Raw genomic sequence first — 27182 nt, forward strand, 5'->3', positions numbered from 1 at the left:
CATCAACAGTAACAGATGTACCACACAAATACTAGGGGTCCATAATAGGGGAAATAAGGGGTATGAGGAGGTTTGGGTGTTTCCTTTTTAATGTCTTTTTGTTGTTTTTCTTTTTGGAGTAATGAAAATGTTCTAAAATTGATTGTGATGATGATTGCACAACTAGGTGATGATAATGTGAGGCATTGATTGTATATTTTGGATGGATTATATGGGGTGTGAATATATCTCAATAAAATTTGCAGTTAAAAAAATTCTTATTCCTACTCTTGTTTCTCATATTTCCAGTTTCAACCCCATCTCTATTCCCTTGAGTAGCCACATTTATTAGTTTCTTGTGTGTATTTCCTGAGGTCCTTTCTCCATGAGATTGTTTTGACAATTAAAAGTTACAATATACTTAGAGTACCTATTATACAGCAGGAAGTTACTAAATTTAATTCCCTTCTTTCCTTATCCATTTTATGACATTAAGCCCAGAAAAGACAGAACATATATTTTGTTGCTGAATGTCATAACTTTTACTTTATTCCTATTAACATATATTAGAACCATGAAATCAGGTTTCATGCATGTCATATCCTTAATGAAAAGGTCAGAAGACTTTCCTAGTCTTGGCCTAAAACTAATTGAAGAGGCAAAATGTTTTTTTTAGGTGAATATGATTGATAGAACCTTCTGTGCTGTCTGGACAATGGCTCTGGTGTTTCAGAATATGCTATTCATGACATTAGGAGGTTTGGATGTGCCTATTTTCTTATAAAATGAAAATAATTTTAAGTATTATAAAAATGTGTGATCAGATTTATTACTTAGTTTGTAAATCATGATGATTTTGAGGAGTTTTAAAGAACTCACTTCTGAACATGGTCTATCCTGTGAATAGATTTTTCAGGGCTGAGGAAGGAAGTTGACCTGCTATGGCAATGTTTAGCAAAGTCTGATAAATGTTTCCTTTTTCATTATTCTGTACTTAAACTGATCTTTTTTTCTGATTATTCACAGAAAATCCTTTTTTTAATCCAAAAAGGAAAGATTATGCTTTTCATATAAGTGAGCATCATTATACTGTGAATGAAGATTATTATTCTTTGTGGATATCAAGATTAAGCATAAATTCTGTGGCGCTTTATTTGTTTTCTACTAACTATTGCATACATTATTATACAGTATATTCAAGTATAATAATTGGGATGAAAATTCATGTTGCTGTCCTTTGCTTAATCAAATATAACTTGGGAAGAAATGATATTTTTTATTTCATTATGCCAGCAAAGTAAAGGAATTATAGGATGGAATTGAGGTAACTGTATTATTTCTGTTTTCATTTCATCTTCTTGAGTCAATTTTGGCTTTAAGCCTTTTCATACCTCATTTTTGAGTTTTCTGTAAGGTCAACTAAATAATACGTACACAGTAATCTGTAATGTATACAGATTTCATGAAAAATCTATAGGATAATATTCATTGGTTGTTTCTCTGGGTACTTATGCTCTGTACCAGCCAGTTCCTTCCTAATCAGGCAAGTTTTGCTTTCTTTCTTGTCAATTTACTCATCAAGCCATTCTCTCATCTCTTTGCCTATCTAGTCTTTCACTTGGGTGGTGTGTATTCCTTGAATAACAGAATAAAAATCTTATTTTATAAAATTAAAAAAAATAATTCTTTAATATTATCTAATACTTAGTATACAGCATTCAATTTTCCCATCATCTCAAAAAACTTTTTACATTAGATTGTCTCAAAAACTTTTTATAATTGATTGTTTAAATCAGGTCCAAACAAAGTCTATTTAATACATTTCATTGATATGTCTCTTAATTCTCTTTTAATAAATAACAGTTCTTCCCTTTAATTGTAGTGGTTGTTCACGCCATTATTTATTGAAGCAACTGGGTCATTGGACAAATAGAATTTTTCACGTTCTGGATACAGGTGTCATTTACTGCGTTTCTCTGTCCTGTATTTCCTGCAAACGGGAAAGTCCAGAACCAGACAAGATCTACAGTGAAAGTAAAAAAGCTTGATCTTCAACCCCTCACTTCCCCAGACCCCTCTCCCTAATTCTGTATTTGTAGTTTTCTATATATTTTTTTCTTAAAGAGGACCCCCAAATTTGTATAGTTTCAGGCTCCACAAAAACTGGTTTCATCCCTGGCCAGAGGCTTGATTAGTCGGTTTAACTGGGGGTAGGGGGGAGGCAGGTGACCCTTCATGAGTGATGCTGTGTACTTCTATTGTATTACATCAGGAGGCACACAATATTTGGTTCTCTCCCTCTTGGGAACATTGGGATTCATCTCTGAATCCAGGTGTTGTCAGCCTGATCTATCAGTCATAAAGTTTATCATCACCCTTCCTGTAAGAGTTTAGCAGCCACTGAAAATCACTGGACCAGCTGTTCTCAACCAGGGCCAATTTTACCACCCCACCATTATCAGGAGACATTTGACAATGTCTGGAGATATTTTGAGTTGTCAAAACTTGGGAGGTGATACTGCCATTTTGTAGGTAGAAGCCAGGGATGCTGCTAAACATACCACAATGCACAAGATAGCTCCAGAGAAAAGAATTATCCAGACCAAAATGTCAATAATGTCGAGATTAAGAAACCCTAGTCTACATTCATTATTTTCATTAGGGGTGCAAAGTGGTGATTTCTAATGCTCTCATTCCTCCAGAATTTATCAACTGTGATTCTACAAATGTAAGCATTCACTTATCTACTATCTAGTTACTATGAAATACCATCTATTCTGGAAAGCCAGGAGATGTGCTTGATGCTTTTCCCTTTGTCAGTTTCTAGAATAATGAATTGACGCACCAGCAACCTCTAAATGTGACCAATTTAGGTTTATTGGGGGGGGGGGGGCACAGTATGACTTTATGGATTTTTTATGTGTTTTAATAAATGATACTCTTTATTCTTTTTGATGTTGTAATTGTCTCGTCTTTAACCAGTTTGCTCCTGACTCCTTTATTAAAACTTTTTTTTTAAATTAGGGAAGTAGGTTTACAGAAAAGTCATGTAAAAAATACAGCATTCCCATATACCTCCCTGTTGTTAACACTTTGCATTAGTGTAGTACCTCTGTTACATTGATGAAAAAATATTAAAACCGTACTATTAACTATAGTCCGTAGTTTATATTAGGGTGTATTTTTCTCCTGTGTAACACCTTGCATTTGTATGGTATGTTTGTTATAATTCATGAAAGAACATTCTAATCATTGTACTATTAACTATAGTCCATCGTTTATACTAGGGTTCACTGTGTTTTACAGTCCTATCTTTCATCTTTTAACATTTATTCTGGTAACATATATATGACCTAAAGCTTCATCTTTTAACCTCATTGACATATAATTCAGTGCTGTTAATTACACTCACAATTTTGTGCTACCGTCACCACCATCTATTGCTAAAACTTTACAATCAACCTAAATAGAAATTAAACATTTCTTTATTCTACTCTTAATGGGCATTTAGGCTGTTCCTTGTTTTTTACCTTTTGTAAATAATGCTGCTGTGAATATTCTTGTGTATTCATGAGCTTTTCTAGAATATGTAATTAGAATTGGAATTATTGGGTCATATTGGGTGCGGCTATACCCATTTATAATATATACCCATTTATTTATTTTTATATGAGAACAGTTCTCATTGTTCTACATCCTCACCATCACTTGTTATCTTCAGACTTTTAATTTTTACCCTTTGTTGATGTGAAAAATATTTCATTGCTGTTTTATTTCCCTAATCACTAGTGAGATTGAAAATCTTTTATTATGTGTATTACCTATTCACATTTCCTGTTCTCTGTTAATTCACATATACACACAAATACATAAGCATATATTCTGGGTTATAATTCTTGGTTAGTTTAATGCATTACAGATTTCATCTAATTTGGCTCTTCACCTTTTTACCAGTTGGTATCTTTTGATGAACAGCTGTTTTAAGTTTTAGTGTAGATAAAATTGACCCATCTTTTTCTTTATTTTTTTAAATAGTATTTTATATGAGAAATCTCTGCCCAAGGTTGTAAAAATATTCTTTGTTTTCTTCTAGCAGTTTTAAGTTCTGCTTTTCAGATTTGGATTTTTTATTGTACAGAATTTATTTTTATATTTACTGTGAGGGGCAGATAACTTTTTAAAAATATATAGATTTTCATTTAGCGCCATTTATTAACTAGGCCATCTTTTCTCCACTAATATGTAATGCTGCCTGTTATATATCAAGATTCCACACATGAAGGGTCAATTTCCCTATGAATTCCATGTGCTGCTTTTCTATATCTGTGCCATATTGCCTTAATTACTGTAGCATTATAATAGGTGTTTTATATGATAGGGCAAGTAGGTAATTTTTCAAATCAGAGTAAAAGTAGAGGCAGACAAAGCAGTGTAGTGGAATAAAATGTGCACAAAATTTGGAGTCAGAAGACCTCAATTTTAGTACTTGTGCCGCTTATCAGATATGTGACAGACTGCACAAATCTTCTCAGTAGTTCATTTTTATGTGGGCTTTAGATGATCGCAGGCTCAATGGAAGCTAACATTTTGTTATGAATCTGTTACCAAAAACTAATAATAATAATTAAATAATAATAATAATAATTAAAGCAAACCTAATGCAATATATGTTTCTATTAGTGAAGTGTAGATGCCACTTGATAGGAAAAGAAGCCAAGGAATCTGCTAACCTGATTCAAGACCTGCAATAACCATAAATATGCCCCAGTGGTCTTTTTTTTTTTTTTTTTTTTTTTTTTTTTGTTTTTTTTACAAAAATTTTTCCCTTATTGGGAGTAATTTTTCAATTTTATTAAAAAGAATTTAAGCACCAGCTGTTTTGGGTGAGTCATGGATCTAAATAGGAAAAATAGTTTGTGGGAAAATGTTTTCCATCATAAGGTTGAATAAAGTCATGTTAAAATCCTGTTGATTAAAATTAGTTTGGTGTTTAGTGGGGACTGTTCAGAAGATAGTGAATGTCGCTGTTCATAGCTAATCTGGCTGTTATAGAAAAAAAGACAGTAATCAAGAAATACAGCTTGCAGTGGATACTAATATCTTCCTACTCAGGAAATTCTCCTTCAGTTCCCAGTAGGTAGGGCAAAGAAATCAGGTGAATTTTTTCAATCATTAAGGTGAAATATTTAATATTAATAAGAATATAGGATTTTCAAAGGACACTTAAAAAAAGAGACTACTTTGAAGTTTCTCATTTGTTCATTTTAACTATGCAAGAACTGATACAGTGATTTTTTTCCCTCAGAAAAATAACTACATTCCATTCATTATAGGCTGTTTTTAAATAAAAGTTAACATTGTATTCCTCTTCCTTTGTGTATATATTTTTTCCTTATGTGGACTTTGCCTTTCTAGCTAATATATATCCTGTTTTATATGTTAACTGCATCAATATTTTTGTGTTCTCTGTGTGATTTGTGACCAGATGATAATGCATTATCTTTCATCTGTCTTTTTCTCCTCATTTATAAGGGGAAATACGTTTCTTTATAGCCAAAGCTTGATCATTCTTCCCCAGTATCTTGGATGTCTTGCCAGTACTCTTCACCTATATGGCATGTTCACAAAACAGGCATTGCTTGAGTTGCTTTCTTACTGCAGCATTACCAAAGGCAGATACTGACTTGTCTTGCCTGGATTTTGGCTTTAACCACACCTTATAATGCAGAATGTTCCATGTTCCATTCCTGCTTTCTTCCAAATCACCTTTGCACTGCCTTGCCTAATTGAAGGTTTTTATTGTCTCTGCTGTTATTGCTGATTTTGTTTTTAGTACCCCTTCCCTTTAATCAAAACAGTTCTGTTATGTGAATAGTACTTCTAATTTATGAAAGACAACTCACTGTAGTTTAAAACACTAAATAATAGAAGTTGGGAGATACGATTTATCACCTAGGGCTCGCTTGTAATTTCATTCGGGCCCAGGGTTTAGATTATGTAGCCCAACTTCGTTTCTGAGTCCCAGGCATATACATCTATTTACATGTATTTCCATTTGGAAATCTGCAAAGGATTTCAAACTTACCGTGTCTAAAATAAAATTCTTAAATTTTCTCCTTAAACCTGCTTCCTGCATCCCATCACCAGTTATTTTGCATTCAGTAAATATCATTCATCAGTTGCTTAGACTCAGATTTAGAGTCATCTTTTGTGACCTCTCTCTCACATACCTCACATTTAGTCTATCATCTTCTCACCACTTCCACCTCCACCTTAGTCCAAGCCATCCAGTACTTTCAATATGAATTTCCAATTTATCTTCTTATTTATGCTACTGTTCCTTTACAATTTATTTCCAACATAGTAGCCAGGTGATCCTATTAAAACATAAATCAGATCATGTTGGTAATTTGAACAAAACTCTTCAATATCTTCTTATTATTCTTAGAATAAAATACATATTCTTCACTGTGGTCTGCAGGGCCATATATGATTTGGCACATTGCTTACTATAACTTCATCTCTTACCACTCTCCTTGAATGCTCAGCTCTAGATTCACTGGCCTTGTTATTGTTCTTCAAAGGCAACAAAATTGTTCTCTTAGGATTATTGTTATTGCTGTTCCTTCTGCCTAAAATACTCTTACCCCAGAATATACTCCAAATCCTTGTTTAAATGTCATGTCCTTGGAGAGGACATCACATGCTCTATCCACCACACCAGCAAACTATTCTCTACCTTTGGTCCCTAGAGTTTATTAGTACCTGATTATTATAACATTTATTAATTTTCTTGTTTATTGGCAACAATGCCCCCCCCCCCACACACACACACCGCCCCCACTATCCCTCTCTAGAATGTGAGCTCAAGGACAGGGAAATTTCTGCCTCATTTACTGCTCTGTCTCTTGTACCACACCATAGTAGGCACTCAGCATTTAAGTAACTGAATTAATTAGCTGCATGACTTGAACAAATCAATTTATCATCCTAGATTTTGATTCCACATCTATAAAACAAAGGATTAGACTGTATCTCTAATATATCTGTGGAAGAGTCATTGACTATAAACTACTGAATTGTCACATTCTTCCCCTTGTCTCCTCTCACTTTGCAGGGACTTTGTCTTTTTTTGTGATCCAAAATATGTATGCAATCATTATTGACATGTGCATGCTAGTATGATAAGAGTTGTAAATCACAGAAAAGGAAAATAATGTTTGGAGCAAAATCCGACGTAATAAAAATCAGTCTCTAATTCCCCTAGAAAGTTTTTCCAGATTAATAAACATTAAGGACAAATGTTAGAATTCACCTATTCAAACCCCTTAATTTTCAGATGAGAAAACTTAAGTGTATATCACCTTAGAAAACACTGAGGTAAGAAAATATAAATAGGTTCCTTCAATATGCATGTGAATCTCCAAGGAGGGGTAAAAGTTTATAATATCCAAATTTTATTTCACCACAGAATCTCTTACGGAATACATTTTAATTTCTTCTAGGACAATATGTTCCATGGAACACATTTTTGAGCACGTATTAGGTATAAAGCATAGTTCTAAGTACTTTACGTATTGGTTTAGTAGTTAATATTATATGAAAATCTTCCTTTATGAAGCAGTATGCCATCTCAGAATGCAAGGAAATCATGTAAGAAGATGAATATATATAGATAGATATAAATATATCTATATCTATACAGAGAGAGGGAGAGAGGAGAGAGAGAGAGAGAGCACTCCTCAGCCAGTTTCCACATTTTCCAGCCATTCCAGCTGAGATGCCAGATGAAGAAGCCATCTTATATGTCCAGCTCAGTCCAACTTTAAGATGATTCCAGCCCCAGCCATAAGCTGACTGCAGCTACATGTGAGACCTCAAGTGGGAATCACTCAACTGAACCTAGTCAACTCACAGAACTATGAGAATAGTAAATTGTCATTTTAAGCCATGAAGTTTTGGTGTGGTTTCCTACACAGCAGTAGATGAATGACCAGAACAATGCAAATCAGTAACAAACCACACCAAAAATTAATATCGAAACATTCTAATACATGTATAAATAATGTTATGTTAAGGTACTATGTACAACTTTAAAACCTAAATGGGATCATATTTGACATATTAATCTATACCTAATGGTGTGCTGGAGCTTGCTCATACAGGCTCATGATGGTAGTTGATCCTGATGGTAAATGCACATCTTTTCACAACTCCACATTCAGTGATGTCACACTAATAGCCTGAAAATGGCCATGGTCAGTGTATTTATACCACAGAAATTAGCAAATGCTACAAAGGCTTACCACCACTCAAAGAGCCAGTTAAACATTTACCAGCACACTACTGTCTGTCTGCCGTTTTTCACTTTACGTTATCATTTTTGAAAGGCTGCTTATTTATTTTGATGTACCATAATTTATTTAAACAGTTCCCTATTATTGACCTATTATTTCTTTGGAATAAATTTCTTGAAGTAGAATTGCTGGATTATGGGGTGAGCACATTTAAATTTTTAGTAAAATTACAAGAGTTTTATATTAGAATCAGGGTACCAATTTATATTTCCCCCAACAAAGAGAATGTTTTCCTGTAACCCACTCAGCACTAATGTTTATATTTGTGATGCTCATACTTGAGGAAAATTAACTTAATTTTTTTATTCTTGAAATTTTTAAATAGGTAATATATTCACGCTTCAAGACCCAAAAGATACAAAAGTATATGCAAAAAAGTATCCCTTCTGTGCCTACCTGTGTTTCCCAGCTTCCCAATGCCCCTCCAAGGGTAACTAACAAGGAATGTGTATATCCCTTCAGAGATGCACTTATACCACTTTTCTCCCTCTTTTTTACTCAAGTGATAGCTACTGTATACACTTTACCATCTTGCTTTTGTTGTTTAACAATGTATCTTGGAGTTCAATACCTAAAGAGAGAAAGCTTCCTTGATATTTTTCATGACTTCTTAGAATGCCACTGACCATATTGTTTCTACTATTTTACTATTGCAAACAATACTTGTACATATGCCATTCCAAATATATGAATATATCTGTAGCATAAATTTCTAAAAGTAGAATTGTTAGGTCAAAGAGTATAATTTTGATAGATATTGTCACATTCTTTTCTAGAAATTGTATGAATTGAAATTCCCACCTGCAGTTTATGAGAGTATCTGTTTCTCCACACATTTACTAATACAGTATAATACAGTAAGACTGTTGGATCTTACATAGCTGATAGGTTAAAAAAATAGAACAATCTTATAATTTTAACTTTTTAAGAACTACAAGTGAAGTTGAGATCTTATGTTTAAGAGCCATTTGTATTTCTTTTTTCTGTAAACTACCCATATTTTTTGCCCATTTTTCTTTAGGTTGCCGATTTCTCTTTATTGGTAGGTATTCTTTATTTATTAATGAAATTAGCCCCTTTATCTGCCATATGATTTGCAACAGTTTTCTTCCAGCCTTTTGTTAATGGTTTTTTGAATGTTGTTGTGGAAGTTGTGGCCATGGAGAAATATTGGGGTTTTATGTAGTCAGATTTATCAGTCTTTTATAGCTTCTAGATTTTGTGTCATAGTTAGAAAGTCATTTTATACCCTGAAAGTATAAAGGCTCTCAACTGAAACATTATGGTTTTGTATTTTTTTTAAATTCCTTTTTTCCTTTTCTTTTTTTTTTTTTTTTTGCTTTGGAGTTTTTGATCAACTCTTTTTTTTTTTCTAGATACCTATCTAGAAACCATTTATTGAATAATCCATTTTCCCAATGTTTTGAGATAGCACATATATTAAATTCTCAACCCATCTGTCTATGCCCTGGTATTATGCAGTTTTAGTTATTATAGCTTGATGATTTTCTTCAATTTAAGGGTTTTCCTGGTTATTCTTGCTTTTTTTCCATATGAAGTTTAAAATCAGCTTGTCTAATTCTCCGATAACTCTGTTGGTACTTTTATTGGAATCATGTTGAGTTTAATGACTAAATCTGGGCTACTTTGTATTTTTATGGTGGTGATATTGTCTACCAAAACCTTGTTTTAAGGGCAATGTGTTTGAAGTCTTTCTTCATATAGATCACTTATTTTTCTTATTAAATTTATCCCTAGGTTTTTTATCTCTTACTGTGGTAGATGAAGATATATATCTATATATCTATATATCTATATATCTATATATAGATATATATTGTGGGGGGGGGGCTTTGGTCATTGAAGACCTCATAAATCTCCTATATATGTATGTTTTTTATATATATGTGTATATAGCTATATATATATATAAAATATGAATGTTACTTCTTTATTTCTATTTTGTACCTAGCACCTTTGCTTATTATTCACTTTATTCTCTTAGTTTCTCCAGGTATGAAATTACATAATTTACAAATAATGATAATTTCACCTCCTCCTTTCTGGCTTTTATACCTTTAATTTTTTTCTTTTGTCTAATTGCAGTCTGGAACTGTTGAAACAAGGTTAATTAAAAGTGGTGATAGTACTCTTATTGTATATCTGACTTTATTGGAATATTTCTAGTGGATTGTGGTATTTTACCATGAAGCATGATACTAACTTTTGAATTGAGATAGATACATTTGGTGACTTTGAAGAATTACCTATCATCTACTTGTATTTTACTATGGTTTTTAAGAATCAGAAATGAATATTTAATTTTGTCAAATGCCTTATGAGCATCCATGGAGACAATCATGTTTTCTCCTTTGATCTAATAATATGTTGAATTAATAAATAAATTTACTAATATTGAATCATCCTTACATTACTACATTTAGTCATGGCATATTCTTTTAATGTGATGTTGGATTCTGTTTGCATAAAAATTCATAAATGAGATAGATATATAGTTTTTTTTAATGCACTTTGTTGAGTTTCGAACCTAATTTTACACTCATTTTACATAAGGAATTTGAAAGGTTTCCTTTTTCTGTGTTCTAGGACCATTATGAATTATATGTTGTTAAATGGCTTATTAGAGCTATCCCATGAAACCATCTGGATCTAGTGCTTTTTAGGAGGAGGCTGCTCCTTGATAACTTTATTTCTTCTGTAATTTATTTCCTTAAATTTTCTGTCTTCCACAGTCAGTTTTGTTAAATTATATTTTCCTATCATTTGTTTCCATTAATTTCAAGTTTATTTGCCTGGAGATAAGCAAGATAATCTCTTAAGGTTATTTTAGTTCTGCTCTATTTGTAGCTTTTTCCTTATTATTCTTTGGAAGGGGGATATCTGCTGTTTTCTTTCCTTTGTTGTTTGATTAGGCTAAAGAATGGCCTAATTTTTAAAAAACAAACTTTGTGGTTTATTAATTAGTTCTATTTTTTGTTTTTTTCTGTATTATAATTACTTAAATGTTTCTTTTATCTTTATGAATTCCTTCATCTCCTATTCCTTAGGCTTGCTTTATTGATATTTAAGAACTCATTAATTCTCTACCATAGATAATGCAGTTAATATTCCTAGTTTTTGTTAGTCTATTAATTTGACCTGTGGTGTCTTGCTCTGCAGAAGTTTTAAAATTTTAGTAGTCAAAGTTATCAGTCTTTTCCTTTTATCGTTTCTTGGTTTCACAGTACTCTTAAAAAAAAGCCTTCTGCATCCTTCCTCCCCAATTATAAAAATGTTCTTCTGCATTCTTTTAATACTTTTAAGATTTATTTTTATCTATCTAGGTTTTATTTTTCTTTCTTTTGTGAAGAGGGGCCTAAATTATATTTTTTCCCAAGTTGATAGCCAACCATCCCAACAGCATTTATTAAGCAATCCATCTTCCTATTTATTTGAAATACCACTTTTTATCATAAACTAATTTTTCAAATAACTTGAAAAATGTTGTCATTTGGGATTGTATTAACTTTATAGGATTAATTTGGAAAATTGAATTGACACGTTTGAAACATCAAGTCTTGACATGAGAAACAGAATATTTTTCCATTTACTCTGATCTTCCCCTGCATCCTTTAGTAGAGTTTTATAGTTTTCTTTTTATTTTTTATTAGATTTATTCTGGATGCTTTATAGTTTGGGTTGATATTATAAATGAAATTGTTTTCCTTAGGTTTTCTCCCTGGTTATTGATGGTATATAGGAAAACATTCATTTTTTGTTTATTAATCTAGGCAGTTTATTTACTGAACTTTTTCATTGTTTCTATTAATTTTTCAGTTGATTCTTTTAGATTTTCTGAAGAGACTTTTATCTGTTCTTTCCCAATACCTTAACTGTTTTTGTTTTGGTTTAGTTTGGTTTGGCATGATGTCTTATTGAATTGGTAGGAGTCATGGAATAGTAGAACCTCTATTCTTACTCATGGTTTGTTTTCTAAGTTAGTAATCCTTTTTTTTGAAAATGTTTGATGTCAGCCAATAAGAAAAATGTTAAGACTCAAAATATAGAATATAAAAATACTGTCAAATTTTCAGGAGTGTATCTTTTCCATATAACAAGAAAATTACCTGTATAAGTATACAACATTATAAATGAAAACATCAAATTTGTAGAATCAGTTATATTGCTATTATTTATTTATAGGGTTTATAGTGGTTTCCTTAAAGAGCAAGTTATTTTTACATACTTGAGATATTTTTCTTTCCCTTTTTGTAGGTTACTCAAATGAGTCGTCCAGACCTGATTCTCTTTCTGATGAAATACTTGATGGCTCTGATAGTTGGTATCCCCTCAGTTTTTTGGGTTGGAAGCAAAAAGACATGCTTCGAGTGGGCCAGTTTTTTTCATGGCCGTAAGAAAAAAGAGTAAGTTGAAATAAATGATCACTGTGTTCACAAACTTCACATCTTCATAAAATTTTTGTGTTGCTTTTGTTGAAACAGTTTGGATTTGGAGGAAGTATTCAAATAAGATTATAACCTTGAAAGCAGCTACCAGTTATGACTGGCACAGTAGCATGTCTTAATTAAAAACTAAAAACTTATTTTCTGAAGATAGCCAGTTAGAATCAGGTTTAGGGTCTATTCTGTACTAATTCAGAATATTTGAAGGAAGGCCAATTCTTTATGAAAAAATTCCAATTAAAATTTTCTTCAAATTAAAGACAAATTAATGTTATTTAAACCTTTGATCCTCTTGATATTCCTGTGGGGTGGGTATGTATTATCTGTTTTACAGATAAGAAAACTGAGACACAGAGAGGTTGACTGCCTTGGCCACAGTCACACAGATATTTATTGTGGAATTAGATTAAACTTCCTTTTCCTGATTTCCCATTTTTCTTTCAACTGTACCAAATATGATTTAAAGAGATGTTAGTCCATTCTGATGTAGTACTTGGTAAAGCCAAAATGGAAAAATGGTACTAGTAGCTGGAAATGAAATATGTTAAAGAAACTATTTTAATTCATAATTGACTACACTGAATAAAAGTGTTTATGGTAAAATATTAGATTTGCAGAAGCATCATTTGAGATAAAATTTAAGGAATCTTTCATTTTTTGAAGGCTTTGTTTTATAAAACAAAACAAAAAGTAAGACTCTCAATTATTCACAAAGGAAGAAATGATTTCAAATTTTTTACTCATTGCAAGTCTCTTATATTTACTTTACCTGAATTATCACAAATTATGAGTTAGTGGAGTCCATATTCTTATGATTTTAAAACCTAGAGTCCATGAAAGATGGACTTGGCGAGGGGTGGGGGGTGTTAGTCATACAACTCTTTATTATATATAAAATATTATGCCTTGTATGGGTTAATTCAGTATACTTATGTGATATAATTTAAACTTATTTTAGTTTTGGCCTCCCAAACAAAATCTGCATTTACTACATCACAAGTAATTAGCATTCTCTGTTACAAAGATTAGACTAACAACAGAAAGATAAATGAATCACAGTTTTAAAACATGCGTTTCTTATTACAGTATACAAGATTGTTACTGGTGATGCATTCTTTACATATAGTTTTATAGGTCAGAGAAGGAAAGAAGGGGAATGGATCATGCAACAACAACAAAAAAGTGTATTTCCTGGGTATTTATTATTAAGTTAGTCTTTATTGAATGCTTACTGTGTGCCATGAACTATTTTAGGATACCAGAGATTCTGAAACCAACAAAACAGGCAGTCTTAGCTTTCACAGAGTTTCCTTCCTTGTGAGATTTACTATGATGTATCTATGTATTCTTTGAAATTATTATATTTTTAATCACAGTAAAACACAATATGTGGAAAGAGCTTGAATTAAACATCTTTGGGCACCTCCTAGACCATAGACAGTTTCTGTATAATGCCTGGCCAAGCCAACTTGCTCGTAAATACAACAGGTAATATATTTTAACATTTATGAATCTTACAGAACTAAACTGGAATCCATAATTAAGTTATCATGTTTATTTAAAAGTATGATTCTAAAACAAATACTACTTGTAAGCAGCTCTGTTACCAGGTTTTTGGGTTTAGCTTAAACACATATACACACACACAGTCAGTTGTGGGAGGCATTATAATGTTATATTCCATGCACTTTTCTGAGTTCTTTTAGAGTAAACCAGCCCTAGAAACCAAAACACTAGACAAGTTTAGAAGGTGGGCAGAAAAAAATTAATTGGGGTAAATAGCACATAACAACCAGACAATGTGATATTTTGTAGCAACTCGAAGTACTTCAGGATTGGCCTGCTGTCCTTTTTAGAACTAGTTTCATCATGAGAGATTACGAATGTGGACATTTTACCGTTATCAAGAGAATTTGGATGACATGTTTCTTTTGTGCTAATTTGACTTCCCTGAATGACCTAGTTAGTGAACTTGTCACCAGTAATTTGGTCACCAGGCAAATCAAGCCTGAAGGAAAGGAAGCCAATGTTCAAAATACCATGTTGTTATCTGAACCTACTCAAATGATTTATTTTCAGCATATATGTGTAACCTTAATTTGAGGTGTTTAGCTAAAGCAAATACCATCAACAGCAAGATAGCACTACAGCACCTCTTCTAAAGTTTTGGTTTTGCCCAGTATTCCCGATACAAGGAATAGCCCATACCAAGAGTCATTGCTCCCACAACAAAGCCTTGGGCTGACACATGCGTGTGAATCACGGGAACGGACATTTTAGTATTTCTGCTGCTTTTCAGTTTGTATAATCCACATGCAACAATTGCTGCAAAACCTGCCATCCCAATCGGGACAAATGGTGCCTCTCTAGCTTTTCAGATAAGTTTAGATTCCTGATCTTCATCATATGAAGATAGAGAAACATCTGTATCAGTTGACATGATTGAAGAATCTTTCTACCGACGACATGTCTTGAGCTTCCACTGGCCTCTGCCCCCTGCCCAAGCGCCATGACCTGTTGGCTTCTAGTAGGGTTTTATTAGAAATTCAAGGCAAAGCTAAACCCAAGCTACCCTTATAGTGATCCATCCTAGTTATTGGGCAATCCTGGTTGGGGCAGAACCCATTTTGAATGTAGTTAGCAGTCTCAAGGACCATTTTATCTGTTTTTCTGCAATTCTGGATCCCAAACACCATTATGATCCTCCAAACCAGGACTGCTCCCTGGGCTAGAGTGGCAGGTCCTTATTCTGGAGATCAAGAGTGAGCCTATAGCTCTATCTAGCATTTGTCTGGTTTAGCCTTTAAGAAATGGCTATAAAGTAGTCATAATAATGGTTACCAATATATTGAGCACATTTGATGTTCCAGGTACTGTTCTAAGCACTATGTATTATTAAATCATTTAATTCTCTAATAACCTTTTGAGGGAGGTCATCATTTTACAGCTAAACAAACTGGGCCATAGAACCACGGTTACACTGCTTTTGTATGCTAGAATTGGGATTCAAACCTAAGCAATCTGACTCTAGAACTTTACTCTTAACCACTGTTATTCTATGCTATAAAGAGACTGGCTTCTAAAATTGCGTTAATCAAATAAAGTTCTTCCCTTAGTGAAGCTACATTTAAACTATGCTTATGCCAGTGATTCTCACACTGATTGAAATATTTTTAGAATCCTGTCTTGAAATTATCTGGGTCAAGTCACTTGATTTCTCTGGGCCTCTGTTTTCTTATCTGTAAAACCTCCAGATAATGAGGGAGCAAACCTTTACCATTTGAGGGTGGATTCAGTTTTTGAAACAATAAGAAGTCAGTTTGAACCAAATCTAGAAAATAAGATCAGCAACCAGATCAGGTACTTTTTTTTTTTTTTTCAACTTGCAAAGCAATGCAAGAACATTGTTAAAGTGAAGAAAGGTATTCCTTTTTAGATGTCTCTTTTTCTCTGTAATGCCTTAGAACATAAACCTGATTGCTACTTTGACATATTTGGCGGGATATATGTATATGTGAATAGGGCCATTGATAACAGAGAAGCAAATCAATATTTTTTTTAATTAATTATTTTGATTTATCCTTTCTTGTTTCTATATTGCACAAAAACATTGTCTATTGGTCTATAGGGCATGCTAAGAATGTATTTTAAACTTGGCTTTTTGTTGTTTAGGATAGTAAATGAGAGCCGACAGGTACTCCAGGAGCCTGATTTTGCTCAATCCCTTTTGAGGGATCCAAATACTCCTATTATAAGAAAATCAAGAGGAACTTCCACCCAAGGAACATCCACACATGCTTCTTCAACTCAGCTGGCTATGGTGGATGATCAGAGGAGCAAAGCAGGGAGTGTCCACAGCAAAGTAAGCAGCTACCATGGTAGCCTTCACAGATCACGTGATGGCAGGTGAGTTTTATTAAAGCTTAGTTTATTTCATATGCTGAATATGGTCAAACAATTTAAGAAAGAGTAGCCAGTACTGAAAAAGAAGTTGAATGTTATTAAGCCTTTTGAACTTTGCTAGGTAAAACTGTCCCAGATTATGAACAGACTTGAAAGCAAGTCAGAGGAGTTTGGAGTTTAGACTTCATGCAATAAGCAATATGGAGTCATAGTAGTATATTGAGCAGGGGGAAGGCAGAGTGAAAATGATTATTTTAGTAAGACTAATTTAGCAAACAGTTATGGAATACCTCTGTGTCAGGCACTATGCTAGGCTCTGGGAATACAACTCTGTTAGTCATAATCCTTGTTCTTAGTAAGTTGACAAGTTTTTGTCCATTACAAAAGATTGTGTGGTTGTATTAGTATTATAGGAACATGGAATCTGGAATGATAAGGCTCTGTTTCCTCATCTGTAGATAGAGATAATTAATTATCTTCCCCATAGGAATGTTGTGAAAATTGAGATAACATACCTAATTAGTGCCTGGTATTGTCTTCTATTGTTATTGTAAGTGAACAATTAAAGTACAATGTAAGTGCAACAGTATAGTCCAGGGGTCAGCAAACCTCTTTTTAACCACATCCAAAGATCCTTCGTCTTTCCTGCCTTCTTTCCTTCCACTCAGCACTCCTATATGAGAAGCATTCTTCTAAGTGCTAGGGATACAGAGATGAAGGACAGAAAAGTAAACAAAAATAATTGTAAGAGAGTTATATACAAAGTACTTTGGGAGCTGAGTCCAGAGAATAAAGTCATCTTATTCATCATGGAAAATCAGAAAAAGCTTTACAAAGAAGATGACACTTCTACTTTGAATAAGATTCAGAGGAGACAGGAGGGAATTAAAGACAAGGAAACAATATGTTCAATGGAAAGGAGAACGAGTATGCGGTTAGGTATGTGGGGCATAGGATGTATTTTTGGGTAATTGTAGGTGATAAAACTATGCTAATGGATTTGGATTTTCCTTTTAAGGCAATGAGGAACTATAAAAGGACTTGTGCTTTGGAGTGATAAAATCAGATTTTTATTTTAGAAAGATCACTTTGGCAACAACATCAGAGAAGAAATTGTAAGACCAGTTGGGAAGTTTCTAATTTAGGGGTCCTAATTTAAGACATTGGTAAGGCAGAAGAGAATATGAATATGTTTTGTCAGTCACCACTTTCCATGAACTCTCAGCATTATTTGACATTTGACATTATTGGCCTCATCCTTTTCAGTGATGAATGAACAATTATTTATAGTACAACTCTGATGCATGTGTCATTATGTGTATAAAGAGATATAGAGAAGAAAGGTAAGATTTACTTCCTGCATTCTAAGAGCATATAACTTTATAGGAAAGATAAAACATAAACATATTAATCAATTTCATTATACTGTAAGCCATCATATAGTTAAAACAGTAAGTACAAGAAATAATAGATGTTATATTTCAGGAAAGGGAAAGATCAGCAAGGGTTAGATTGGTCCATAAGATATTGTAAAGGAGATAAATAGAATGTGTGAAGGATAAAAGTTAAGTTCATTTTGAGGTGATTTGGAAGACAAGAGTGGAGAATTTCTGAAGGCAGTCAAAGATGGAGGATTTCAACCACTGTAATCTGAAAAGAACTGGAGTTCCTATAAGAAAGTTTATAATCATCAGTAGTTGATAATTAAAATTATAAGATAGGATCCCTTAGAACATTATGAGAAAAAAAGTAGCAGACCATGAACAAGACATTGATAAATACAGTAATAATAATTTAGGAAGAGGAACAGCCAACCTCAGTGCAGAGAAAGTGCTTGTAGACATATGAGGGAACATATAAAAGTATAGTATCATGGAAACTACAGGATAAAAATGATTTACTGTAATGGCCTTTCCTACCTTCTCTGCTTAATAAAAATCATATCCATCCTTTAAGTCCTGCTTAATTCCCAATTCCATGGCCCTTAATTAACTTTTTTATCATTCTTTTGGTTATGATCTATTTTCACCACAGTTATCTTTCCTCAGCTTACTTTGCAGCCTCTTGAGGAAGAGAACTATGTGACAGACATTCCTGCATACTCTGGCACTATCTAGCACAGTGCTAGGTGAATATTAGATACAAATTTATTGAATAATTAATGCCTTTAGAAATAATGTGGGCATTTTCATGGAATTCAGGCCCAGGCCGACAATGACAACCTACTAAGCGTATTCTGTAATGTGTTGCCTGAATACTTATGGTCTAGGACCCTCTTCTATACCCAAAACTTCAGGGCAGATTTGAGAGAAAACAAGGGACTATGTTGAATTTAAAAGTCTACACAAGGATTTTCAATAATACCAAAAGCCGTCTCATGGAGATTATTTTCTGCTGCAGTTGGATTTTAAGTTTATTGTAAGGCTATCTTTTGGCCACCATTTTCTCATTGGTAATATCTTGGCTATGGGATCTCATACACATACGCACACAGGCACACCCATTTCCCAGTATTCACTCTGATCCAGACTCCTTAATGAATAGTTATTGATCTGTGTGCTATGTAAAGTAAAATAGACTTAGGTAAGTAACTACCCATGTATGTCAACTTCAAAGAATAAATAATTGGTAGTTATATGAGTGATTGTGTAGAAAAGGAAGTGGGGGAGTAGGTAAGGAGAGGTTTTGGAATGAGTGATAGGTTGATAAATAGATGACATTATGAGGGAAAGCTAGGGAATGAAAAATAAGATAGTAGTGTAAAACTACAATTATTTACATTAATGGTGGCAAATAGTATAGAGAATCGAAACGAGTAAATCATCTTCAAGTTTCTTTCGTTTGACTTTGGAATGCACCATATTATCTTAACAGCAGCAGATTGACTATCCTAATTGTTTTGTCTAAATTTAATGAAATTAGTATACATTTTCATATTGTATATTAGAGTAGATAGTCACAGTGGTTTAAATAACTGTACAGATAATTAAATTTGGTAATTCCTACATACACAATTGAGGTTAAACACTATAATTGGATTATTTTTCTCTGTAGTTGATTCCTAATTATCTATGGGCAGGTTGTTCATATCTTAGAAGTTTTTGCAGATAGCCACATATTTTACATATATCATTAGACATAACTCAATATAGTTAATATTTTTTCTAGGAAGAATGTATTCAGATTTTGGTTTCATTTTAGAAACTTAAATATTTTAGAAATTTTAATATTTTTAAATAGTGATTTTTTTATTTTTCTAATTAATTTGATATGTATGCATGATATTTTGATTGTTTTCATTTGCCATATTTATTTGAAATACATACTTAGGAAGTCATTGAGAGACAAAACATTTCCAAATCAACTGGTAAATCATAGCTATTTGGAAAAACCTTCCACTCTGTTTTAGGGCAATAATCATTATACAAACTAATTATTAAATTAGAATAATAAATTTATTCCAAAATATTTTCATTGTAATTATTTTAACAAAACATGCAGTAAAATTTTAAAACTGTTCTGGTCCTGAATGTGAAAAGTCTTTTACTAAATAAAAATTAAATACTCTTACCACTTAATTGAGAAATCTTAAAAATATTTAAATATGCATCTTTTCTTTCTTAAATTTTCTTTTTTACTTTACTTGAACTGGAAGCAAAAGACTTTCTTGTTTTTATAATTTTCAAAAGATTTCTCAGTTTTTAAACCCTGTCATTAATGAATACATTTGTCAACAAATACTTTTATAAAACTAGCAGTAGTATATGAATCTGTCTTTAAAATCTTTACATTGTATAAGTCATTCACATTTAACCATGAGATTTGTTTTAATTATCACAAAGGAATGATGGATGACAACCAATAGTTCTTCAACCTCTTGATTATTTTGCTATTAAAAAAAATGAACAGTGCACTGTATCCTATTTGTTTTTTAGAAACATTGCTTAAACCTTAATATACTAATTTAAAGTTGTAAGTTATATTCTGTTACATTTTCCTAAAGCTTTGTTATCCTAAATTAAATAATTTTTACAAAGGGTGTGTGTATGAGCGTGAATATGAACAAAAAAGCATTTTAGGCAAATATTTCTTGAGGTACTAGGAATTAAAAGAGAAATGAAATACTGCCTGTACCCTGAAGGTGCTCACTTTAAAGCCAGAAAAATTGATAAACAGTGTATTAGAGCTAGAACAAAGTACTATTACAAAAACTTTCTAAAATTTATTTTTATGACCTTGAGTGTCCTAGAGCTAATCTTGCATTTCTTGTGGCAAAGTGTTATATATTCTTGCCTCTGATAGAGTTCTATGAGTCAGGATTGCAGCAAAAGAAAATTTAAGATCTCCCATTGTACTTTCAAGAAAGTACAGTGAGGGAGGGAGAAGACTGCTTGAATACACAGCTTAGCCTAGCTATGCCTAGCCAAGCTGGGACTTAGGTTAAGGATACAGAAAAAAATTTGCTTTGGTGGGAATATGGGTTACAAAGTGTTAGGACATTGTTACAAGTATATTCAAGTAGAGGTAGCTTCTATGACAGGACATCTTCACAGCCCCATCCCCTACTGAAAAATAATGAAGACAATTTACAGGTAGTTAATTCAGCTGTTAGGCCTATCTGGAAAGAAGCTGTTAGCACATGCGTATCATCACCACTTGCCAATTCATTCACGTATTTTTCTTAGGTTACACTAATTTTTCCTCTAATTTCATACGCTGCTTCTTCCAATCCTAGTCATTTAGTAAAATTTGAGGTTGCTGTTCTACTGATTATAACCAATCTTCTAGACTCCCAGGGATGTATCTTCTATTATTCCTTCTCTCCCTGAACCCATTGCCCAAAGTTCATTGCCCAAAACTCATTTGAATGAGAAAAGTACCCATACTTAACCTAGTGCCTTCTTATTAGGGCAGCTCAAATTAACCTCAGTTTCTGTCAATTTTGCTCTGAAACGGAAAGCATCATTGCCACTCTTTGTTATCCATGTTAATATTTCTACAGCATTGATGAAAATTACTGTTAATAAAAAGTTGTTTGTTTTTCATTTTTAGTTTCCTAATCATTTCTCTTGAATTTCAGTGAAACACATTCATGAAAATTAATGCTGTTATTTTCTAATGTGTTCTGTCACCCACTTCAAAATAAACTGTCTTTAATTAGGTACACTCCGTGCAGTTACAGAGGAATGGAGGAAAGACTACCTCATGGCAGCATGTCACGACTAACGGATCACTCCAGGCATAGTAGTTCTCATCGTCTCAATGAACAGTCACGGCACAGCAGCATCAGGGATCTCAGTAATAATCCCATGACTCACATCACACACGGTACCAGCATGAATCGGGTTATTGAAGAAGATGGAACCAGTGCTTAATTTGTCCAGTCTATGGTGGAAAACTTGTGCTGTATAAAAAGCAATTTTTATGCTTTGCCTTTGCATTACTGATTGCTATAACTTATTGTTATCATGCTTTCAGTCAGATGCAGATTGTGTCCAGTGGAAATTTTGTATTGCATCAAACTTGAAACATTAAGTCATCTAACACTCTAATAATTATATCATCACAAAAATAATTCTTTCTAGGTTATAAAGAGATATTTGTTTGGTAAGCATTTTTATAAACCCACTTATTTTGTATTTAAAAAAAACCCTAATGTATGGTGATTGCTTTGTAGTGAACTTTCATATAATATGAACTTATAATATGAGTGATGAGATAGCATTCTGGTATTTCTGTTACTAAAATAAAATTTTAGAATTAACGAAATTTTCTATGCAAGGATCATTTCTCAGATGAATAGTAGGACTTTATAGTTCTTTCCACTGAGTGAAAAAGAACTGTGTTTTTTAAAATGTAGGAAAGTTTGATAAATTAGCAGGGGTATTTTTGTTAATAGCATATAAATGCAACTGAAGAATCTGATTAGTCCTTTGAAGGCTCTTGGAAAAGTTCTATCAAAATAATTTTCATCTGGAGATATTCAGGATTAGGATTAGCAATGGAATAAAAACAGAGATGGACATTTTTTCCTTATAGTTTTGCTATTTTTATTACTTTTGTAAATATTACTTTTACTGGCTGTGTTTTCATAACATCCATATGCATGACAAAAAATTTTATTTGTAGCTATCTTTTCCCATTTAACAGTATTGATTCATAGAGAACTTCATGTTCAGATCTGTTTGTGGAGGCATGTAATGAGATAATCATCACACATGATAAGGTTTTTTGTGGTAAACATAATTACAAAATGGCAAAACATTTTCTCTGTATTCATTGTTATATTTTTCTATAGTGAGTTGTGATCTTACCAAAGCCACCAGACCTTGGTATCCATGCCCCTCCTATCAGTGAGTTGATTTTCTGCATTTGCATTGCCCTAACAGCCTGCAGCTTTTTGCCCCACATCCTTATTTTCAGGTTCTGGATCATTCTTGTTTACAGCTGAAATATATATAACCTAAGTCTAAAGTGGTGATTAATATGGAGTATTTGAAAATTATTGTAAGTAAATGAAGCATGATTAGTCTTGCTGTGAAGTACTTTTTATCTTAAAATTATCAACTCAAAATGTTTGGCATTTTGTCTTGTAATGTTTAAATAATTTACAGTATAAACTGTGAACTTTGTTAGGCATGAAATTGATTAGAAGGAGAAGAAACATTCTGGAAAATGCTGAAGGTGTTATTTAGAAGAGCATATTTTAAAAAAGTGGTCCTCAACCCTGACTGCAGGTAAAAAAAATTGGGGGAACTTTGCAAGGCCTAACACCTTCCTCACATTCAGATTTAATTGGTTGGGGTGAGGCCCAGAGAATCGTTTTCTTTTTACCCAAGGTTTCCAGGTGATTCTAATCTGCATCCAGGATTGAAAACTGCTATTTTAAACTAACTTGCCCCAGATAATGATCTAATGGTATCATATTATACCATGTGAAAATCTAGCTGTATTCAATAGTATGTTTTTATACCATTACCTACTATACAGGTGTTTCCCACTTTTTCATCCACTATAAAATACAGAATTATAGGTCCCACTCTTAGAGATCCTTATTCAGTAGGTCTGAGTGGTAGGACTTTAAAAATCTGTATTTATAAAAATACTACAGGTAACTCTTATGCAAGCAATCCAAGAGTCACACTTTGAAATACTTTGTTCTAGACTCTCTAAGGCCTGGCTCTGCCATATCCTAGTTCTTTTTTTTACCTCTCTGAGCCTAGGTTCCCTTGTTTGTAAAAGAAAATAGAAGATAAATACCTATCTACCTCACAAGGTTGTTGTGAGGACCAAATGAAAAAAATCGTATGAAAGCTCTTTGGAAACTGTAAAGCATTATGCAATGTAAGGGATTAATATTATTAAGGACTTAAGATATCTCTTGAGGGCTACTGTAGTACATTCCTTGACATACATTTAATTCATTGGTACTTTTGTCTCTCACTCTTTAAAACAAAAATGCCAAGATTCAGCAGCTTTTACCAGGCACAAATTTTCTGGTAGTAATAATTTGTTTGTTTATCTGCTTTTTCTTTCAGAGTACTTATGTCTTAATGTGAATTATTGCTAATTTTTCATAAGATGTATTTGAACATTTGAATCAAAATATTTTTCTTTTTCTTCTTTCTTCATTGTCTTTCTCCTTGAAACTGGAGTTAGTACTCCAGACAGGCAGAATCTGATTTACCTCATAATAGACAATTAGTAAACCTTTTCTCTGAAGGCCAGACTTGTAACAACTCATTTATAAATAAATGATTTGTGAGGCTTTTGTCTAAGAATCTCCCATAAGAACAGCACAAGAGAACCAAAACAAACATTAAGAAACAAAAATAAGAAGTTCAAATAGAAGGTACCAGTTTGAGTTCGAAGATGTTGTCAGCTATAGCCATCTGCATTATGTTATTGACTGCCAAAATGTTAGTTGGTTTTCTTGTAGAAGTGGGCCAAGTGTAGTCAGTTAAGCGAACATTGCTGTGAAAACCTTAACTTTATATCTCCTGACTTTTATGTATTTTTATTTCTGTCTTCTCCACTAAACTAAGATTGTTGGTCATATGTAAACATTATATTGTCCTTTCAGTTACTTTCTGCTAGTATCTTATTTTGCCCCATAAAATCTATTTAAATAGTCTTAATCCATTGTTTCAAGTAATGGTCTTTAGTTGGGCCATGTTATTTATCAAAACTAGTGCTCCGAACTAAGAATTTTTCTTTTGAAGAGAGTTGAAGAGCTTTAGCAAAAGAGCAATCTCAAGTTTCAACTAGCTTAAACCAATTTGAAGAAGTTTGGACAGTTTTCTTACCATATGTTTAATTTTAATTTGCATCATGATTGGCATATGATAATGTTTAATGTTGTATTTGTGGAGTTGACAACTGAGAAAATAATAGTTCTTTTTAAAATGTTAATATATTAGAAGTTTTTAAGCAATATGCTTTTATTCAGTAATTAATGCAAAATATCAGCGACAATCTTAGGCTCAAAATATAATCTCAAATAACAGTTGATTAACAACCTAGCAATTAGCCCAGAGCTTAGTACATAGTTAAGTTTTCAATAAATATTTAAATGAATGAAACTCATAGCACAGAGCTCACTTTTATACCTAGTAGTGAGTCGTCTCAGTTCAAACAATTTTGAAGTTTCATAATTTAAACAGTGAAATGAAGTCTCTGCTTGATCAGAATTATATGTGGCAGGTAATAAGAAATAAGTAAATTATACCAAATGAAGCATATTCCTCTTAGAGCAACAGTCCATATTGCTATTTTAAAGACATATATGTACACACATGTAATCAACCTTTTATATTAACTTTAAAAGGTGAACAAGTGATTCTTAGAAGCAAATAATTAGGCTCCTGTTGGTCTCATGTGAAGTTAGATCTTTGTGGACCAGTGAGTGAATGAATCTTCAAGCAAAGTTTTATTAGTTTGATTTTTCTTTTTCTATTGTTTTCTTAGAGTAGATTTATAAAACTTCTAAGAATCACTTCAAATTAGAAAAATGTACTACATTTTTACCTACCTCATTTATTTCTTTGGAATAGCAGTTGGAAATAACTGAAATTGTAACTATCTTAGTTTAGGCTATATCCCAGTGAAATAAAAGGAACTACTTAATTTTTGTTTTTATATAAAATAATGGATCATTGGCTGGAGCTTGGAAAACATTAATATACCAAAATTTCACTATGATAATATTTACATGGCTTTTTGACATGCCAAAGGTAGGAATGATGTGCATGGTCTAGTGTCCTGAAAATTCCACTGGGCTTGGAATTTGAAGATCCATAATTAAGATGTGAACTGGACATGTCATTTAACATCTCTTATTCTCAATTTCTTCAGTAAAAATGAGGATGAGGTAATTTTTTGTCTGAACCTACCTTACTGGACCTTGTGACAATCAAATGTATTACAGTGTTCTGTAACCTATCAGTTGCTATACTGATGTTATTTTTGTTAGAATTTTGGAAGTATAGAAAACAAGGATATGGTTATCAGTAGTATTTATTTTTGGCAATAACAACAAAATGGGCAATTAGGCCAGTATTCATTTGGTTCAGTCTTTAAATCAATAATCCAATTAACCTCTAAAAATGACTTTTCCTTTCAAGAGAACATATATCCTTAAATTGTGTTGGTTCTTTAAGATATATCTATACCAGGATATGCTTTCAAATTTTATATGGTTGAATTCACAGGTAATTTCCAAAAGAAATGTTGGGATCTCCATTATATTTTCATTTGGTATGAATTATATAATTACATTAGCTTGACTTCACTGAAATTTGTAAGAAAAATATAAAGAGGAGTATAGACTCTAACTTTTTTTTCCTTTGAGAGCTTTCATATATCTAATTTTTTTTATTAAGAACAAGTTTTGAAAAGATTATTACTATAATTTTTTGGTTTTCTTTATGGTAAAACTTTAAATTTTAAGTCTTAACACTATGGGAATTGTTTGTGTATATATATGTGTGTACTTTTTAAAATCTATATAATGTAATTTCTTCTCCATTATTCTCATACATAGACATAAAAATATAGCTTTTTTATAGACCCTAAATTTACAAAAGAACTCATGATTCTTTTAAATTCTTTTATGACTTTTTGCAACTGATAAAAATAAGAAAAATGTTTACATTTAATTCTGCATTTGCTAGTAGCTGTTTAATTTTACAATATTCTTATATCATTTTGATCTATTTTATATGAAAATATTATGTTGGCATCTTTTCATAATTTAATTATTTTATCTTCTTTTTTTATTCTAATTTTATGAGTTTGGGGAAAGGAATGAGAAGACTAAGCATCAGGGCTTTACCTTACATCTGACTGTAATCAGTCTTCTGATTAAATTTTTTTCTTATTTAATTTTAATCCTGTAATTTTTTAATAATAAAATTATATAGGATTATAATATTCTCTAGAGGATCCAAAATCTCTTAAGAAACAAAATGTAAAGGTCACC

At 32.4% G+C, this 27182-nt stretch overlaps 1 protein-coding gene and 1 pseudogene across 1 annotated transcript in view; one reads left to right on the forward strand and one right to left on the reverse strand.

The window, feature by feature from the left end:
- Positions 1-26580, forward strand: part of FZD3 (frizzled class receptor 3) — a 140626-nt gene extending 114046 nt beyond the window's left edge. Inside the window, exons 5-7 of the mRNA XM_037813024.1 lie at positions 12612-12760; positions 16472-16705; positions 21864-26580. Coding sequence (XP_037668952.1) covers positions 12612-12760; positions 16472-16705; positions 21864-22077 — 597 coding nt within the window. The 3' untranslated portion in view covers positions 22078-26580. The remainder of the gene's footprint in view (positions 1-12611; positions 12761-16471; positions 16706-21863) is intronic.
- LOC119516959 lies at positions 14958-15239 on the reverse strand (annotated as a pseudogene).
- Positions 26581-27182: the final 602 nt, after the last annotated feature.

This window comes from Choloepus didactylus, chromosome 20 (assembly GCF_015220235.1).
Source record: "Choloepus didactylus isolate mChoDid1 chromosome 20, mChoDid1.pri, whole genome shotgun sequence".
Lineage (NCBI taxonomy): Eukaryota > Metazoa > Chordata > Mammalia > Pilosa > Megalonychidae > Choloepus > Choloepus didactylus.